Consider the following 16,706-nt stretch of genomic DNA (forward strand, 5'->3'; position numbering starts at 1 on the left):
GCAGAGTTCACTCGAAACTGACGTGTACATACAAGAAAATTCTCCTTTCTCTCCTCTGTTTCCACCCCCAAGCATTCAGATAGCAGACAGAGTGATTTAGTAGAAACTATTATAAAAACATAATGATGCTAACCAGCTGTTTGAAGGGAATCCAGGCTCTGAGCCTGTTTCTCTCTAGAGACTGCTCTCCATCCTCTGTTAATGAGCCATTTGGGCATCTACGCACACATCTGCATGATTGCACATACACATTCAGGTCATACCAGCACCCCACACAGGTACACCTGTGCACACACACACACACACACGCACACTAACAAACTCACGCACGTACACACAGACTCCAGATGTAAATGCATTCGTCCAGCCAGATGGCTATGGAGCCATTCTTCTCATTGATGTGTTAGACGCACACTTTTATAATGGCCACATTCTGCTCTTAACTCTGCTCTGCGTTAATCAAAGGAACGCGCTGCACCTACAAGAGACGAGGGGAGTGGCTCCTAATGGGGAAGGAGATGGCGGAGGGAAGAAAAATCACAGTGGGAGCTGAGTTCAGAGGAGAGACAGGTGGCAACTACAAAGAGATGGATCCATTTGGGGGAAAAGTTAGTTCTAATCTGCATCCACATGTTTTTGGTTTCATCTTTTTGATTCACATTAATAGACAAAATACCCATTATCTCCCATTTTCTGCTTCTTATCTGAGGCTGGTTCACAGTGGCAGCAGGCTGAGCAAGGTAGTCCAAACTCCCCTCACCAACCAACAGGCTCCTCTTGTTTAATCCAGGACAGATGAGATACACACCAATAACCTCTATTTATTTTATTATTTATATATTATTTACTATATTATTTTATTGTTGTGACAGGTTGTTGTATCTGTGGCCTGAAGAGTAGATTCTGAATCATTTGTCATTTAATTTGAAACTTATTTTATAGTATAAATTATTTTTCCACTGATTTATGGCTTGACTCAAGGAAAATACAAAAATCAATCACGCCATTAAAACCAGTCACCTGTTTTCATGTATTGTCTTATAACCTGTCCCATTGTATCCTAGGTCTCCTACCTCTGTCTCCAAGAGACATCTCTATCAGTCACCCAGCCCATCGTAACTGGTTCTTTTAGACCAGTGACTGTCTCTCTGAAGACCCTCAGAGGAAGGTGACTCCAGATGGCTGAGCCCCTTACTGTCACTGAGGCTGAGCCCAGTCACTGTATGGAGAAAACTCATTTCAGCTGCTATAGTAACCATAATCTCACACTAACACTCACTACCCAGAGCCCAAGATCTTAAGTGAGTGTTGGAACATAAATCGACTGGTAAATTGAGAGCTTTGTCTTCCGGCTCAGCTCTCTCTCTCTATACAGTTCAGCTCTTATAGCTGTTAATGCTGCACCAGCCTGTCAGCCTCATGAACCATTTTACCACTACCTGTGAACAAGATCCTTGAAATCCTTCATCTGGTGTAGCTGCTTACTCCTAACCCAGGGGTGTTCACTTTTTCTAAAGAGCTTCAGATATGTCATTTCTCAAAACATGCAACACTGAAGGAGTGAATGCAGAAAGAGAAACTGACAGACAAGTGTAACTGTTCTTACCCGTATGTTGTCGAAGGACGCTTTGTTGGTGACATCGTAGAGAAGCAGAAGAGCTGCAGAAAGAGAAAAAAGGAGATGTGTTTGAAACGTGACTGTATTTGATGTCAACTGTTCTGAGAAACCACATGTGAGGCAGAAACAGATAGCCAACTCTAGAATATTAAGTGGGAATGAGCTGGTGGTTTTTATCATCCACCAGGCGCCATCCACTCCATTTGTGTGGTTGTACTTATTTTCATAGTTGGACTGGCCACTAGAAGCCAATGCAGCCATGTTGTAGAGCTGTGAATATTAAAGGGGAACTATGAAAGTCTGGTCGCTTTTCCACTGTTTTGCTAACCCTCCGCCCGGCATTTGTTTTCAACAAAGCAAGCTCAAAAGCAATCCATGGGGCCATGGATAATGTTATGATACACTCGTAACGATGTGTATATTTGTGTAGTTTTATCTGTCATAAACAAGGGATTACGGATTACGGGGAACGTTTGTGTTGTGGTGCCGCCGCCGCCGCCAGACACCGGGTCGGAGGCACTGATCTTGCAAGGTTGGTTTTCAGCCAAGAGACGCTCCGTGAAAGGCAGAGAGTCTCCACTCTCCTTGTAACAAGTTACGAGTCATTTATTTAACCATCATAATTACTCCAAAGATGTTCAATTAAGGTAAAAATGTAGCAGAGTTAAAGCGTCTATAAAAACTTTTATTTTGTGTTGATTTTGGCGACCCCTGTGGACAAAAGTGGTAGTGTTTTGCCGGAATGAAGACTGCTCTAGCGTGTATTGTCGTAAAGATGCTTATCTGGCTGAGTACTATAATCGTTTTGTCCGGCGGACTGACCCAACCACTGCGTCCTGAAGGTATAGAATTACATTATTGAGAAATAAAATTTCCACTGCTATGTGCAGGGGACAATAAAGGTTTTCTGATTCTGATTCTTATTCTGATACCCAATATCTTCCCCCCGATTGCTGTTGTAGCATCAGCAGAAACGAGAGACTTTTGCAAAAAGTTTTTTATAGCTGCTTTAAGGTAAAAATCCTCTATGTTTTTTATCATTTAACTCTCTGTGCCTGTCATTCAGGGGGCTCACATGGGAATACCAGTCTCTGAAGTCCTGCCACTGTCCAACATCTGACCGAACCACCTCTCAATTGTTTGTGTGTTGTACAAAACATGACATTTTCTTTCCTCAAAACTGTTTTGCCACTGAATATAATCCAGACAGCCAGTAGCAGAACTGACTCAACAGTGGGCGTCAAGAATCACTCCTAAATTCAACACACAACCAGATTCACATTGAACCAACTTCAGTGAAGGAACTAGGAGTCCTGCAACAGACAGTCCGACCCCCACAGGGTCCTGATCTCAACATCTTTGTGTGATATAAAGATAGAAAAGGCACCATGGAGGATTAAAACCACTGAAGAGCTGGAGGAAAGTTCTTCAAGTTGTCTGGAACAACCAACCTGCCATGTACCATGACAAACTGTGTGAGGAATACAGAGCAAAACTAACTGCTGCAGGCAACTCACACCAAATATCACTATAATTGTCAGTTTGCTACACTTTGTATGACATTGATTGAAAACTATTCATGGTATTGTTTCCGACAGCATCCTCACTGTAGCTTTAATGCTTAAAACTTTTGCAGAGTATCGAATATGAACACATTTTTAGGAAATTGTCTTGCAATAATTAACAGGACAGAATCAGGAAATGCTTCTCTGGCTCATTTGGAAAACAAACATGTTCGGTGGAGTTGTTATTTTCCTGGAGAGCAACCTCAAACATGATCAAAAAAAAAATGGTGAGAATGTGGAAGCACCCTTTTTTCCATAAAATGCTGCAGCTTTTAAGTTTATCTTTGGATCACTGTGTATTAAATGTGGATCCAAAATAGATTTTTTTAAAAATAAAAGTTGCTAACAAATTCATGCCCTTAAAGCAGAAGTAAGTGATATATTTGTGTTAATATAAGTCTTAAATAGTTATATCTTCCGACAGCAATCACTTACATAGAGTGTTTGGACTGAAACACGGGTCTGTCAGTCCCTGTGCTCTGCTCTGAGTCGAGGAGAAAACATTTATCGTATCCTACAGTTTTTATCCAATGAGGAGAGAGAACGGCATGCAGGGCTGTGTGTGCAGCCAAGGAACGCCGTGAATGTGGCGACGTAGGGACGAGGACTGTTATGGTGCGTTCAAGGAAACTCGTATTTTTCCGACGTGAAGTCATACCAGTTCGATCTGGTACGAGTTCACCGGTCGGAAGTTACGAGTGGCCGTTATAGTGACTTTCACCGGTAAAACAGGTCGGAGAAACACGAGTGGGTTGCCTGGAACGCTACAAAGTCGTAAGTTGTGACTTGAAGCTGTAATTTACGATTTCAAAAGCCTGCCTGGAACGCAGCATTAGCGAAAACGACCGGACCACTTACTTCTGCTTTAACCTCCTGTTATAACAAAACAATCTATTTAGAACTTAGAAGCAAACACAAGTCATCCAAAGATTTTTGACTATCCACTTTTTTCCGAACGTCAAAAACGTAAGCCGGTTTTGCTCTTCCGGTACAGTAAATGCATGGAATTTCTTTTTCAATGAAAATCTGCAAAATGCATGGATTATCACACATTTTTAACACGGATATCACACAAATGGACATCCTTGTTGAAAGCCAGCGTTAATAGATCCATGCGTCCGGCTTCCGGTTTTGACGTTCGGAAACTTGTGGATAGTAAAAACCAGAACTGTAGGCACATGAACTATACTCTGCCAATGCTTTTGGAGTTTTATTAAGTTCTGCCTGAGTTTAATCAGGAACTGTTGGATCTTACACAGACAAAATGCATGAAGAGAAAGTGTTACACTCTCCCATTTACCACAACATTAGTTTCACACCTGACAACACAATCACACAAGTGAATTCTAATTACCCCCAACTGCACAGTGCTGACGTATACAGAAGAATATCACCTCGGGTAGTTTTTTTTTTTTTTAGTGCAAACTGGAGGGTGTGTATTCTAAAACTCATTACACCTACGAGGGCAATGGTAGCTCATTTTCTCAGCTGGATCAACCTTCATTTGGAAGAATTATCCAAAGCTAATTACCTCCACAGCATCTCTCCTCCTACTGCCGCAACAGATCCCTCCAGCCATCTACTCTCTACATCTCACTCTTTCCTCATTCCTACACTGTCTCTTTATCCACCCTCGTCTTCCCTAACCCCTCCATCCCTCTGCCATGGCCGCATTTTCACCAATCTGTTGTAGATTAAGTCCTCTATTTGTTTATTCCAAACAGACAAGTCCATGTAGGCTGTTTAATGAGTTGTAATCACCGTGAGCGTGGTCTGCCTCTGACAAACTGAGACAACACAAGGAGGTGAAAAGAAAAAAAATAGACAAGAGAGAAAGAAAGAGGCAACCTGCCCCACCAGTTAATTTCCTCTCACGTGGCTCCAGTGTTTATCAGACCGGAGTCGACCAAAAGGAGTTGCTTTCCTTCGCCCTCCCTTAATCCAATTACATCTTGCCTAGAGCACAAGACAGATGAAGGTACAGAATTTTCTCACAGCAGCGGAGAAGCAGAGAGTTTTTATCACAGGCAGTTACACTTGTGGCTGCCAAACAACAACTTTGAAAGATGGAGGGAGTCTGAGTAAACAGGTATTCGGTAGATATGAGATACAGACGGATTGCGACACAAAGGTGAGACAAGTTAATTAAAAGACAGACATATGCTGAGGTAAATAGGAATACTAATGGACAGACCTTTAACCTCACAGCACATGAGGCTGAGACTAATAAGATGGTAGGTGAAAAGCTGACATAGACTGAAAAGATGATTCCTGTGGCTTAATGTTATTATGGCTGCTCGTCTTAACAAGCACAGCAGGGTGATTAAGATGCCATGCAGAATAGAAAATAATAGGTGAAAGTAATTTAAATGTATATGTGTGTGTGTGTGTGTGTGTGCAATCCAATCGCCTCTGAAATTTGCTCTGGTTCACTTAACTGTCAAGACCACAGCTTTTCTGATTGGTTCACTTTCACTGCTCTAATAGCCTCAGTAGGAAGCTGTTCCCATTGAAAGAACAGTGGAGACCAAAAACAAAAGGTACAACGGTGAAAATTGGTCTTAGGTTAAACAGGTGACCAGACACAAAAGAATAATTATATCACTCTGTAAGTGATGGATGTGTTAATAAGCAACTGTTCGCTAACCGTTTAGCCATATAAACTTAAAAGGTGATGATTATGTTAATTTGAATTCATTGGAGGCTTAAAAATAAAAATGTAAATTTCTCAAACCAAATCACATCTTGGAATCCATTTGGTGCTCCCATCTCAACATCAACATATGACCCACACAAGCTGCAAACAGACAATATTAACTATTTGACTTTGTGACCTACTGCCACCTTGACTATTAAAGTTGCAGGAAAGCCCGAGCAGGAAGAGATGGAGTTTGATTGAGTGAAGTGATCCATAAAGACCGCAGCCATCCATCATCTCTTAGATGATAATCTGCATCAATAATCACTGACTGACCTTGGCTGCTCATCTTCCCTTGAGAATAAGTCGCATAAACAAGCATTGCACACTGACGTATGCATACAAATAAACATAAGTCTGCAAACATTCAGGATTTGACCAATTATGATCAAAAACAGATTGTTCACAAGGACTTGACAAGAGTGCACATAATTAACCAGTGCTTTCAGGAGTCATAAAAAAAAATCCGTACATAAGACAATGTATTGCAAAACAAGCTCAGATCTACAGCATGTCTCTCGGGGTTTGTTTTATAGTATTTTGCCTATATTTGATCGAGTTTCCTAGAGATTCCTATTTCATGTGGCTTTATGCTGCAACTACCACTGCAGTACAGGTTGAAAATACCTTTTTTACTCTATTGACAGCTATTGTATTGTCCTTTTATGTTCTTTCACCTCATACAGAAACAATAGTGATACAAGATGATGCAATTTTATATCACTCCACAGCAATATATCACATTATATGCATGCACCTTTTTCTTAACAACTTTGATTTTAAGATAAAACATGAACATCAATAAAATATTGTTTTTCTGAATACAGAACCAAGCTTTCTGCTTTTGCAGTTATGCTAATACAAATCAGCTACTTGCTCAAGCGTCACTTTTAGCATAGAGCAGTATGGATCTTCTCATCTAACCCCGGTGCTACTGTCATTTGTTATTGTATATGCTTATATGGTTGTATCTCTAGCATCTAAAATGTTTTATGGAGCTGATTATACGTGAAAATGTCAGAGTTATGACTGACATCAAGTTTTATATCTGGTTACAAAAGTTAGAGCCTGAACTGATTTGCATGTGCACTAACAACACTGCCAGAATATTTCCAACAGCTTGCAAATCACAGCAACTAAGTGCCAACAGTCGCTCTTCTGGGCCATTACTGCCTTGAAAATAGAAAGCACACCAATGATTACTCCACATTGGGCACACCTGCTAATGAAAATATGTGTGTGCGTGTGTCTTTTAAAGTTATCCGACTCCCTTCATCCCCTCAGGCATGTTGCTGCAACCTGCCGATGAGGTAACTCTGCGAACATATGAGAGAGAGCATAGAGATTGCTGCCAGCGAGCCCTCCTTCCATCACCTTCATTATTCCTCAGACACTCCCAGCAGCAGTTGTCATTTCCACCTCTTCTCCCAGCTAAGCACGGCCCAGGGGGCTCCGTCCTATGGCATCCATTTAGAAAGAGCTGAATCAATCACCATGACACGCGATTACACGAAATTCCTCTGGTAGAGTGACGGTTAAACCCATTAATGCTTGGAGACATCTCTCAAATAACTGATGAAGAGGAATGAACAGGTAAAGTAAGTTTCATTGTTTCCCATATAGCAATTGGCTCATGTGGTGACGTCAACATTGACACCTTTTCTATTTTATAAATTGATTAAATAAGTGTATCATTGTAACGATAGACACACCAGTTGCACTGGCCATCAGGTGCCAATGCAAACATCCTGGTGGGCTGAGAGAATTAAGTTTGGCTCTGTCATTCAGGGTGCTCAGTCAACAAGGGTTGTTATGGATGGAACACATCTGTTTATTGTTCCTTAACTCTTAATGCCTCCAATAACTGTTCTCTCTGTTCGCTCTGAAAAAACAAAACTATAGCTGTTCATCAAAATGTGGACCACACTGACATCTGACTATGATTCATTATCTTATCTATTCTAGTCATTTATTTCTTTTAACTTTATCATGCTGGATCAACATAAATTTAGCAAAAATACATATATGTATTCCCACGCCCCCCAAAAAACAAACGAAAAACTTCAATTAAAACATGTTGAAAATCACAATGAAGATGGGCATAGGAAATGTTAGTAAAAATCAATATACATGTTTTCTCCACTGCTGCCATCTTGGTGCTGTAATCCGAGCACATTGTATCTATATAAAAACTAAAATCATGCCTCTTTTTTGTCATGTTTTCTCCCTTAGTATCAAAAATGGTATCAAGTGTTGAGTTTGTAATTCTAGTGTAATGGCAACCCTAACACACATATACAAGCCCACAGAAACACACAGACACCTTTATCGATCTCTCAACTTCTGGCAGATTGAGAAAATTAGAGTGAAGCCTTAAAAACCAACCTTTTCCAGAGTGTGTGTGCTTAAAAACACACAATCACTGACTGAGGCGTCTCACACAGCCGCTCCAACACTCACAGGGGCACCAACTGTCACAGCTGTCTGACTGACTAAAGTTGCTGATCTGCTTGCTTAAACCCCTGGATAGAAAATAGAAAAAGGTAAACCCCATGAGACAGCTCTGGCCTTAAGCCTCGGTGAAGGCCTAGGGGAACGATTTTTCATCCCATCCACTATAAATCAAACAAACACATGCAGCTACGGGGGCATCAGACCTTCTGTCCTGGTTATGAAGTCCTAATCAATGAGTGAGGGGGCAAATCTTTTCTCTGGATAGGCAACAACAACAATAAAATCTGTTTGCATAACAATATGTCATGATTGTAGGGGAGTAACCTTTTCATTTCTGAAGCGGACTTGGTAGAAAACGAGGCTGAAATTAGAATTAGGAGTGAATCATTATTAAATATATCTAAATGCTGATACGTTTGGCCTCCTCTGAAGGCCCAGCGGTCCCTCAGGGTCCACCAACCAGTGCTCTGAACTCACTTCACACGATTGCTGAGGAATAAAGCCTCAAAAATGCCTTTGACTCTGACCTTGCACATCTGTTTTAATATGCAAGACGTTAGGAAGTGTGTGAGAAAGAGAGACAGAGCTTGGTGATGGATCACACAGCTCATGGCTTTGTGTACTGTATAGCAGAGCAATATCCTCAATGTTTTGTTTCCAGTCCCTCCTCTTCCCCTCTTTCTTCCCCTTTCTCTCTCTCTGTCCTCCTCTGTCCACTTTTCCTCTTTCCTTATCCAACTCTTGATCATCGTTCCTCTGCCGTCCTCCTGCCTCGGTTGGGCGTGTTTCGCCCCCACATGCTGCTGCTGATTGAGGCCCACAGTTGCTCATTAGTGATGAAAGAAGTAACCGGAGAAGATGGAATAGAGGGAATAAAAGATGATGCAGGCAGGATGGAAAGAGGCAGAGAAGAGCAATGACATAATGAGGTAATGACACTGATATAATAAGAAATAAATGTAGCTGGTGTTCGTCTTACACTTGTCATCTGTCACCAAGTCTGTGTCCCTACAACCTTTCTATTGTGGCTTTTTTTTTAAGCCACAAAGATGAAGATACCCCCTGACCTGAGTTTCTGATGCAACCCAAGACTGGAGAGAGCAAAATCACTATGTTTTAAAACACAAGTCTATTGTACTAATAATAGTACTCACTCAAAATCAAAATAACTACATTCTGAAAAGACAGATTGTAGCCTACAGTTTCTTTATTTTTTTATATTAGGCATGGCTACAATAAACTTCAATTTGAGTTTATGTTTACAGAGTTTCTACTGATGTACAGACAGCTACTTTGATACTAAGGAAATAACATCCTGTCTATGATGAAAGTGTTGTTCATTAGAAATCTAAAAATGCATGTCAGATGTGTTTCAGTGATGACTCTGAGTGCAAATTACAGAAATGGGGAGAAAACAACATGAAAGCAACGCTGTGTTATGTCCAAGAGGAACTATGCATGATAATAATACACACAATATACACAGAACGCTGTTTGTCACTCTTCCTCTGTAATTGACCAATTAGCTAAGACTGAAATATTAACCAGATTATTCCCTGAGTCAATAAGTCATTACAGAATTCCTTCTTAGACAAATGTGTTTATCTTGAAGAAGACTAGAAAATACAGACAACTGCCTGTGGCCTGTGCTTTTGAAGATCATCAGTTTAATTACTTTATCATTATTTTATTATGCTCAGCTCAATTGCATAAGCAGAGGCTGCTGAGCTATACATTTTAGTACTTTATACATTGGTCATGTATATTTAAACATTTATTTGTGATGTAACTTTTCATCTTTCTATTAAACCCTTTTTGTGAATGTGCTTTCTATCTTGTTATGGTTAGCCTATCATTGTCTTGTGCATACCTATGTACATGAATGGATGCTATCTTAGATTATTTGTGATGCATGGTTTTATTATTTGCAACACTAACTGATGTCCCCAACATATCTTTCAGGGAAGCTCCTGAGACTTATGTGTCCAGCCCATTTTGCTCGCCCACGATGCCCCAGGTTTGGGGCTAGACTCTGATTTGCCTACATGATATATCACTACCCTCAGGCTCAGTAGATATTTATTATTGTTCTCTCTTGTCTGATGAAGGCCCTTTTAGATCCTATATATTTTTCCCAGTATAGGGATGGGGCATGTTCCACCGAACTTCTTCACCCCGGAATAACATTTGTTTTTTGCTATTGTCTGGGCCAGTATGTTTATAGAATATGTTTATTGCTGCACTGATATATATTTTTTCTCTTTTTCCTCCTTACATAGAGAAGGGGAACCCCTTTGCTGATTAGGTTACTTTTATTCCGGGCACCCCAGACCCCTTAAAATTGATGTATTATAAAGATGTATTAATTGAAGCAGGGAACTTTGTTGTGTATATATTTCCCTCTTCTTTTTTCCTCTGTGTGGGAATAGATAAGAGGTGTGTTTTGTTTGTGTTTACTCGAGTCATTTTTCTTTTGGATTCTTATCATTTTGCATATGTTTGCTTAATTTCATTTAAAAATGGTCGACATGTGTCTATGTATTATTTTACACTGTATTTACTGACCATGTCGTCAACTAATTGTCAGACCTGGTGGTGTTTCATTCACCCACGCCCATGGGTGGATCCTGTGTATCTACTTAATGAACACCTGTAAGCATTTGTCTTGATTGACCTGACGAAGAGCGCACTGCTCGAAACGTTGTCCTTTTTATAGTCCTCTAATAAATTTTTGTACTTTGGGGAGCTCATACAGTGTTGCGAGTCCTTTCCTGTTTTTGATTATCGTTTCCTTGGACTCAGCACCTGGCTGCATTTCTGGATGTGCGCGAGCCTTCTTTTGTTCAACTTTTCATCTGGTGCCATCAGCAGATACAAAGTTTCTCTTTTTACCTGAAATATCAATGGCATCATTTCCTTTCAGCTTTCAGTGTACTTCCTATTTCATGTTACTCTGCACTGATGACAACGATGATGTGGGTTAAACTGGACGGTGATGACGACCACCGCTTGACTTTCTGTTTACACCAACCCCACACTAATTAGCTACCACTGCTGTCATGTGGCTGAAGCAGATGCTCCACTACAGAGGTATAACCCCCTCCTCTTCCCACCGATAACAAAGAGAAGGTGATGAAGGCCATTACAGAGGAATGAAGCAGCCAAAGCACCTCATTTTGAACAATAGAACCCAAACAACCCTTTCAATCATACGGCGCCATTTGGAGCTGTCAGCCATAATGCAGCCATTACCTGTTCCGTGAAATCTATTAACTCGCTGGTTCGCTGTCTTAAAATTCATCATGTTGGCTCTTTCTGTGAGATCAGGTAATGAGAAAGGACACGGCAGGAGTTTTATTTCAAGCTGAAATGTCCATCACTGTCACATCTGTGTTACAAAGTGTCTGATCACACAAAGTGACGTGGAGTGATGGTGCTTCTTTCTGGGAAAGTGATTCTTTAATTTTGTAAGTTCTCTCCTACATGCCTGCACATTATTCATCACCGAGCAGAGGTGCGTGAAGGGCCTGGAGTGAAAATACTCACTGTCCTCACATCACCTGAGCTCTCTTAACTAGTAACTACCTCCCTCTCTGTTCTTCCTTAATTCATCTGTTTGTTTTAGCAAGCTGCTGCTTCTATTGAGCCATAATGCCTCTTCATTACAGAGCTGGCTTCTATTGAAAGCTCTACAATGATTTTGCGCTACTCTTTTATCCACTCTCCTGTCTCACCTCTACATTAACGCCTGTTTCCTTTTGTCTCCACAGCCTGAGAATGGTGAAGGACAAGTTGTTTGCATACTTGAACTGATTTATACAGTTACCATTAGAGCTCAATGCACTGCAACTTATGAAGACATATGCAAAGATATAAATGCATGGCAATTTTCAGTCCTACAGCACCGCTGGAGTGTTTCCAGGGGACACTAAAAAGTGATGAGACAGCTGTTCAATGCTCACTTGTGACTCTGAAGTTAAAAACACTGAATGATACAGGTTTCCCAGCAAGTTCATCTTGGTTATTATTTTTATTTGCATTCTATTTTACGGGGCAGCTTGTTATTTTTTGCTTTATTATTTTTTTTGCTTGACTTTACACATACATTTGCAAGGCTACGCTTAAAACAAATGTGTATTTCTGAAAAGTTGTTATATCTCAGTTTAAGAAAATGTTTAAAGGGATAGTTCACTCAAAATTGAAATTTCACTCATTATCTATACTCACCCTCATGTCGACTAAGGGTTTGGAGAAGTTTCAGAGTCCTCTGTGCCTTCTCTGAGTTACAGGGGGGCTCGGCGCAGCACTGCACTGCCATATGATGGTAGCAACGGGGCTCACTTTTCTTCATCCAAAAAGACACACCAAAAAACATCCAAATACCTCCATAGTGCTCGTCTGTAATGTCCCTCTTATATTGAAGCTCCAACATGAGAAATTGTTCCGAAAAAATTAAAAAAGTCTATATTTTAAGCTTGTTTGTAGCAGAAGCTCCCAGTGTTGCTCTGCCGGAATCTCGCGCGATTTGCAGAGCCGTGAACTTGGTGTCAATGCAAATCGCGCAAGATTTGCATTGACACCCTGACACAGACAAAACAGTGAACTGAGACACTGGGCGCTTCCATGCATTTAATCGCATGTGTTTGTTTTGTTGCAATGTGTTTCAGTTGCAGTGAGCTGAGCTCTCAGGGCCACCATAGTTTTGAGTATTGTTCCTCTGGATCTTTTGTCTAACTTCAAATTCATTTATCTCACCTGACCTTTTTCTATCCTTCACCTTCTCCCACTTTTTTTATTCCTCTAAATATCACCTGTCATATTCTACACCTCCATCTGTCCTCGTCCTGTCTACCCTCCTCATGCCACTTGTTCTCCCCCCTGAGTATGCTTTTCTTTCTTTTTTTCCCAAACACCCTGTGGTTTCATTCCATGCTGTGGAAATGACAAACTGTCAGCTCCATTGGGAGGGAGAGAGAGAGAGAGAGAGAGAGAGAGAGTCTGCAGCTGGTATCTGGACACAGCTGGACATTCGTGGCAACCTCGACACCAGATGGGCCTGGCAGATTGCACTGAGCTCACCGCAACCACCGGCTCATTTGCACTGATTGTCTGGTTCTTCTTGCTCTCTCGTTAAGGGTTTAATGACAGTGGAGATCAGGGCCAGAGCTGAATAAAACAAACACCAATAGTTGACCAGAGGGTAAGGGAACACTGGTACTGTACTCTCTCAACTATTAAGGAGCTATTTGCTGCATGTTAAACCATAAAAGTTATAATATTTTAGCCAAACTAAAAAAGTGCATGTGTCAGTATCTGTGCACTGCTTTGGTCTTGATTGAATTATCCAAACAGCTATAAAAATATTTAAAAAAATCTGTTGATGCCCTGATTTTTTATCCAGTGACACATCAAATTGATTCAATTAACAGAGGATGAATCCTGGTGACTTTGGTGATCACCAGATTCTTCCTGGAGCACCATCGCTGCCATGAAAAATGTGGACCTTATTTCTAGCATAAAATATGATCATTTACTCACCCAGATAACTTTGGTGTCACTAAGAGTCCTTCAGGCGAAATTAGATCCAGCCGAGAGCCGTGTATATCCATATAATGCGAGTACACGGGGCAGCGCGATGCAGCCTCTAAATAACACATTATCCGCCACAAAACTCATACATTTCACCAATATTTTGTTATGATACGCTTGCTATTCCCCTCTGAGTCCGGGGTTGGCTGTTATCAACATCCAGGGTCTGTAGGTTGACCTACTAACCTCTGACCTGGATGATTTCCTCAGAAGGACTTGTAGTGACACCAAGTTATCTGGGTGAGTAAATGATCATATTTTATGCTAGAAATAAGGTCCAGATTGTAAAAAACTGAAATTCCCCTTTAAGTTTGTCACCAAACCAATCACAAGCCTGGGAACATCACTGTAATGTCACTGTTGCTAACACACCTTTGTTTTCCAGGAAAACTGTGTTCACATCTGGTCTGGAAACCAACATGGGCCTGTTAAATGTTGTTGTCTGTTTGCTTGCCCCACTGGACTAGCCTGGCTCTCGCCAGACCCTTGTAGTTCCGCAAAGCTACGCTGAGCTCCGCACAAGGGTCTGGGACTGCTCCATAGGCGATTCATTTCAGAAGGCGGGGCCTTGTAAAAAAAATCTTGTATGTGATTGGATAAACCACTTGTCCGTTATCTTGAATGACGTGCTACTTCAGCCACTCACTGCGAGCCGCCATTGTTGTTTGACTCAAACAGTCGCTTCAGCGCTACGTCACACCTCAGAAAGTCCCGCCCGGCGATCCTGATTGGTTCATTATTTTTTGCTCCGGGGAAGAAGTTTGCATTGGCCTCGAGTCCAGACCCTTGTGCGAAGCTGAGCGTAGCACCTCTGGCGTAGCTTTGCAGAACTACAAGGGTCTGGCGAGAGCCAGGCTACCACTGGACTTCTTTACAGCAAATATACTGCCAGAATCACAATTGATTCTCTTTCCTGCAGTATGCTTGTGTTTAACTCATTGGCTGCCATTGACGTCTATAGACGTCAATCTAATTACAACCGTTCACTGCCATTGACGTCGATAGACGTCAATTGCGTTTTTCAACGGGAAGGGCTGGAGGACGGTCTGGCGGAGCTTGTCCATCAATATCAGGCTTGTAAACTAGTGTAATGACGTGTAGGTGCCCTGTAGGGGGCAGTAGTGCCCTCTTTGGATGAGAGATCAGCATTGATTATGAGAAGAAGAAGCGAGATGACAAGAGATATGCTAAAGAAATTTATGCACGGAGCCTATGTGTTCCGCACGTCGGCACATTATGTACCGTGTGTGTCGCGGTAGTTCGGAGAGGAAGAGGGTCGCGATCGTGAGAAAATGACGGAGATCATTGAAAAAGACACCGACGCTGGACACCAGTGATCAAGCCGGGCCAAGTGGTGAGAATCAGCAGCTGACGGTGTCACCACAGACCAGAGCCCAGCTCAACTGACGGCTCGGTGGACGTGACCCGAGCGATTCCGTCCGGATCAACCAGGAGCAGCAGAGACTCGTCCCCACGCTCCAGAAAGACATGAAGGTAATAATATAATAGCCTAATGGTAAAAATAATAAAATAAACTAACTTGCTAGCGAGCTAACTTTTACTGCTTAGAGAAGGGCGGATCGCTTTGATCGGAAATGTAAAAAAAAAAAAACTCCACATCACACTTGACTACATCTATAAGACATGTATTTTTATGGTAATTCTATATATTTCTATAATTTACAGGTGGTGGATCGAGCAGTGGTCGACCATGGGGCAGAGGTCATGTGACAGCTACAAACGTACAAAAAAGTTAATGCATTTTTACTGATATTTGTAAATAAATTATTATTTTGCCATCAAAAGTCCTTTCTCAGTGTTGTTTTTGTTGTTTTATAGAAGGAGAACACTGTTCAGATGTGAGAGGTGTCACTAAAGCAAAAAATATCAACGTCAAAGTCACTGTTCTGCTTGACATGTTTCTTTCCACAAAAAGCTCGTTTTCTCAGTGTTTTGGTCAAAAACTGCTGTTTTTGGCGAAACCAGCCTACGTTCTACTGCTGTTTACAAAAGAACGGAAAAAGGTAGAAACAAACTTTTTTTTTCCTATTGAACAAAGAGAGTCTACTCTTTCTCTTGGTAGTTTCGGTGTTTATATAGTCATAGAACACAATATTCTGTGGGTCTTATAAGATCGTTCAAAATGCTCTAAAACGGCTGGCAGTATGGGCGTCTCTTTTCTGAAAATGGCTGGCAGCCAATGAGTTAATGTGGCTAAATCATATAATCAGTGGATTTAATGTTATATACAGACCACGAGAACACAATGGTTTTATATGGCTTAATGAATACAACACAAAAACCTCCAGGCATTATCCTCCGTCCAAGTTTGGAGATGATATAAATCCAGAGTTGAGGCACTGTAAGTTAAGTTTTTCTTTAGACTTTGGTCTCGCTCACTTCTACCTGTCAATGTAACCATCCAGTCTTTACATCCCAGAGCACGCATCACTAAAAAACTGTCCATTAGTTCACGGGAATCAACAGCTTTCGTGACAGCTGCGTTCGCGCTGCATCCTCTCCCCTGCTCCTGCCTGTCAGACCGAATGAGCTTTATTTAAAAGTCAGTCTACAGATGGACAACTCAGAGGAGCTGCTTCCAGGCTCCCTGGGAGCCTTGTTAAAGATCAGTGAGGGTTAACTGTTACACTGACACATCAGATCAACACCGGGCAACTGGCCAACATGCACACACATGTATACAAACACGCATACACACATTCAAATTTACTGATCCCGAGCAAAAGCACATATAAGCACGTAGAACACGTTATGTAATTCC

At 41.3% G+C, this 16,706-nt stretch overlaps 1 protein-coding gene across 1 annotated transcript in view; it reads right to left on the bottom strand.

Moving 5' to 3' along the window:
* Positions 1-16,706, bottom strand: part of rab26 (RAB26, member RAS oncogene family) — a 94,095-nt gene that overhangs the window by 31,244 nt on the left and 46,145 nt on the right. The window contains exon 5 of the mRNA XM_085761193.1: positions 1,607-1,659. Within this exon, the coding sequence (XP_085617319.1) occupies positions 1,607-1,659 (53 nt within the window). The remainder of the gene's footprint in view (positions 1-1,606; positions 1,660-16,706) is intronic.

This window comes from Trachurus japonicus, chromosome 19 (genome assembly GCF_045865225.1).
Source record: "Trachurus japonicus isolate A0001 chromosome 19, Traja_1.0".
NCBI lineage: Eukaryota > Metazoa > Chordata > Actinopteri > Carangiformes > Carangidae > Trachurus > Trachurus japonicus.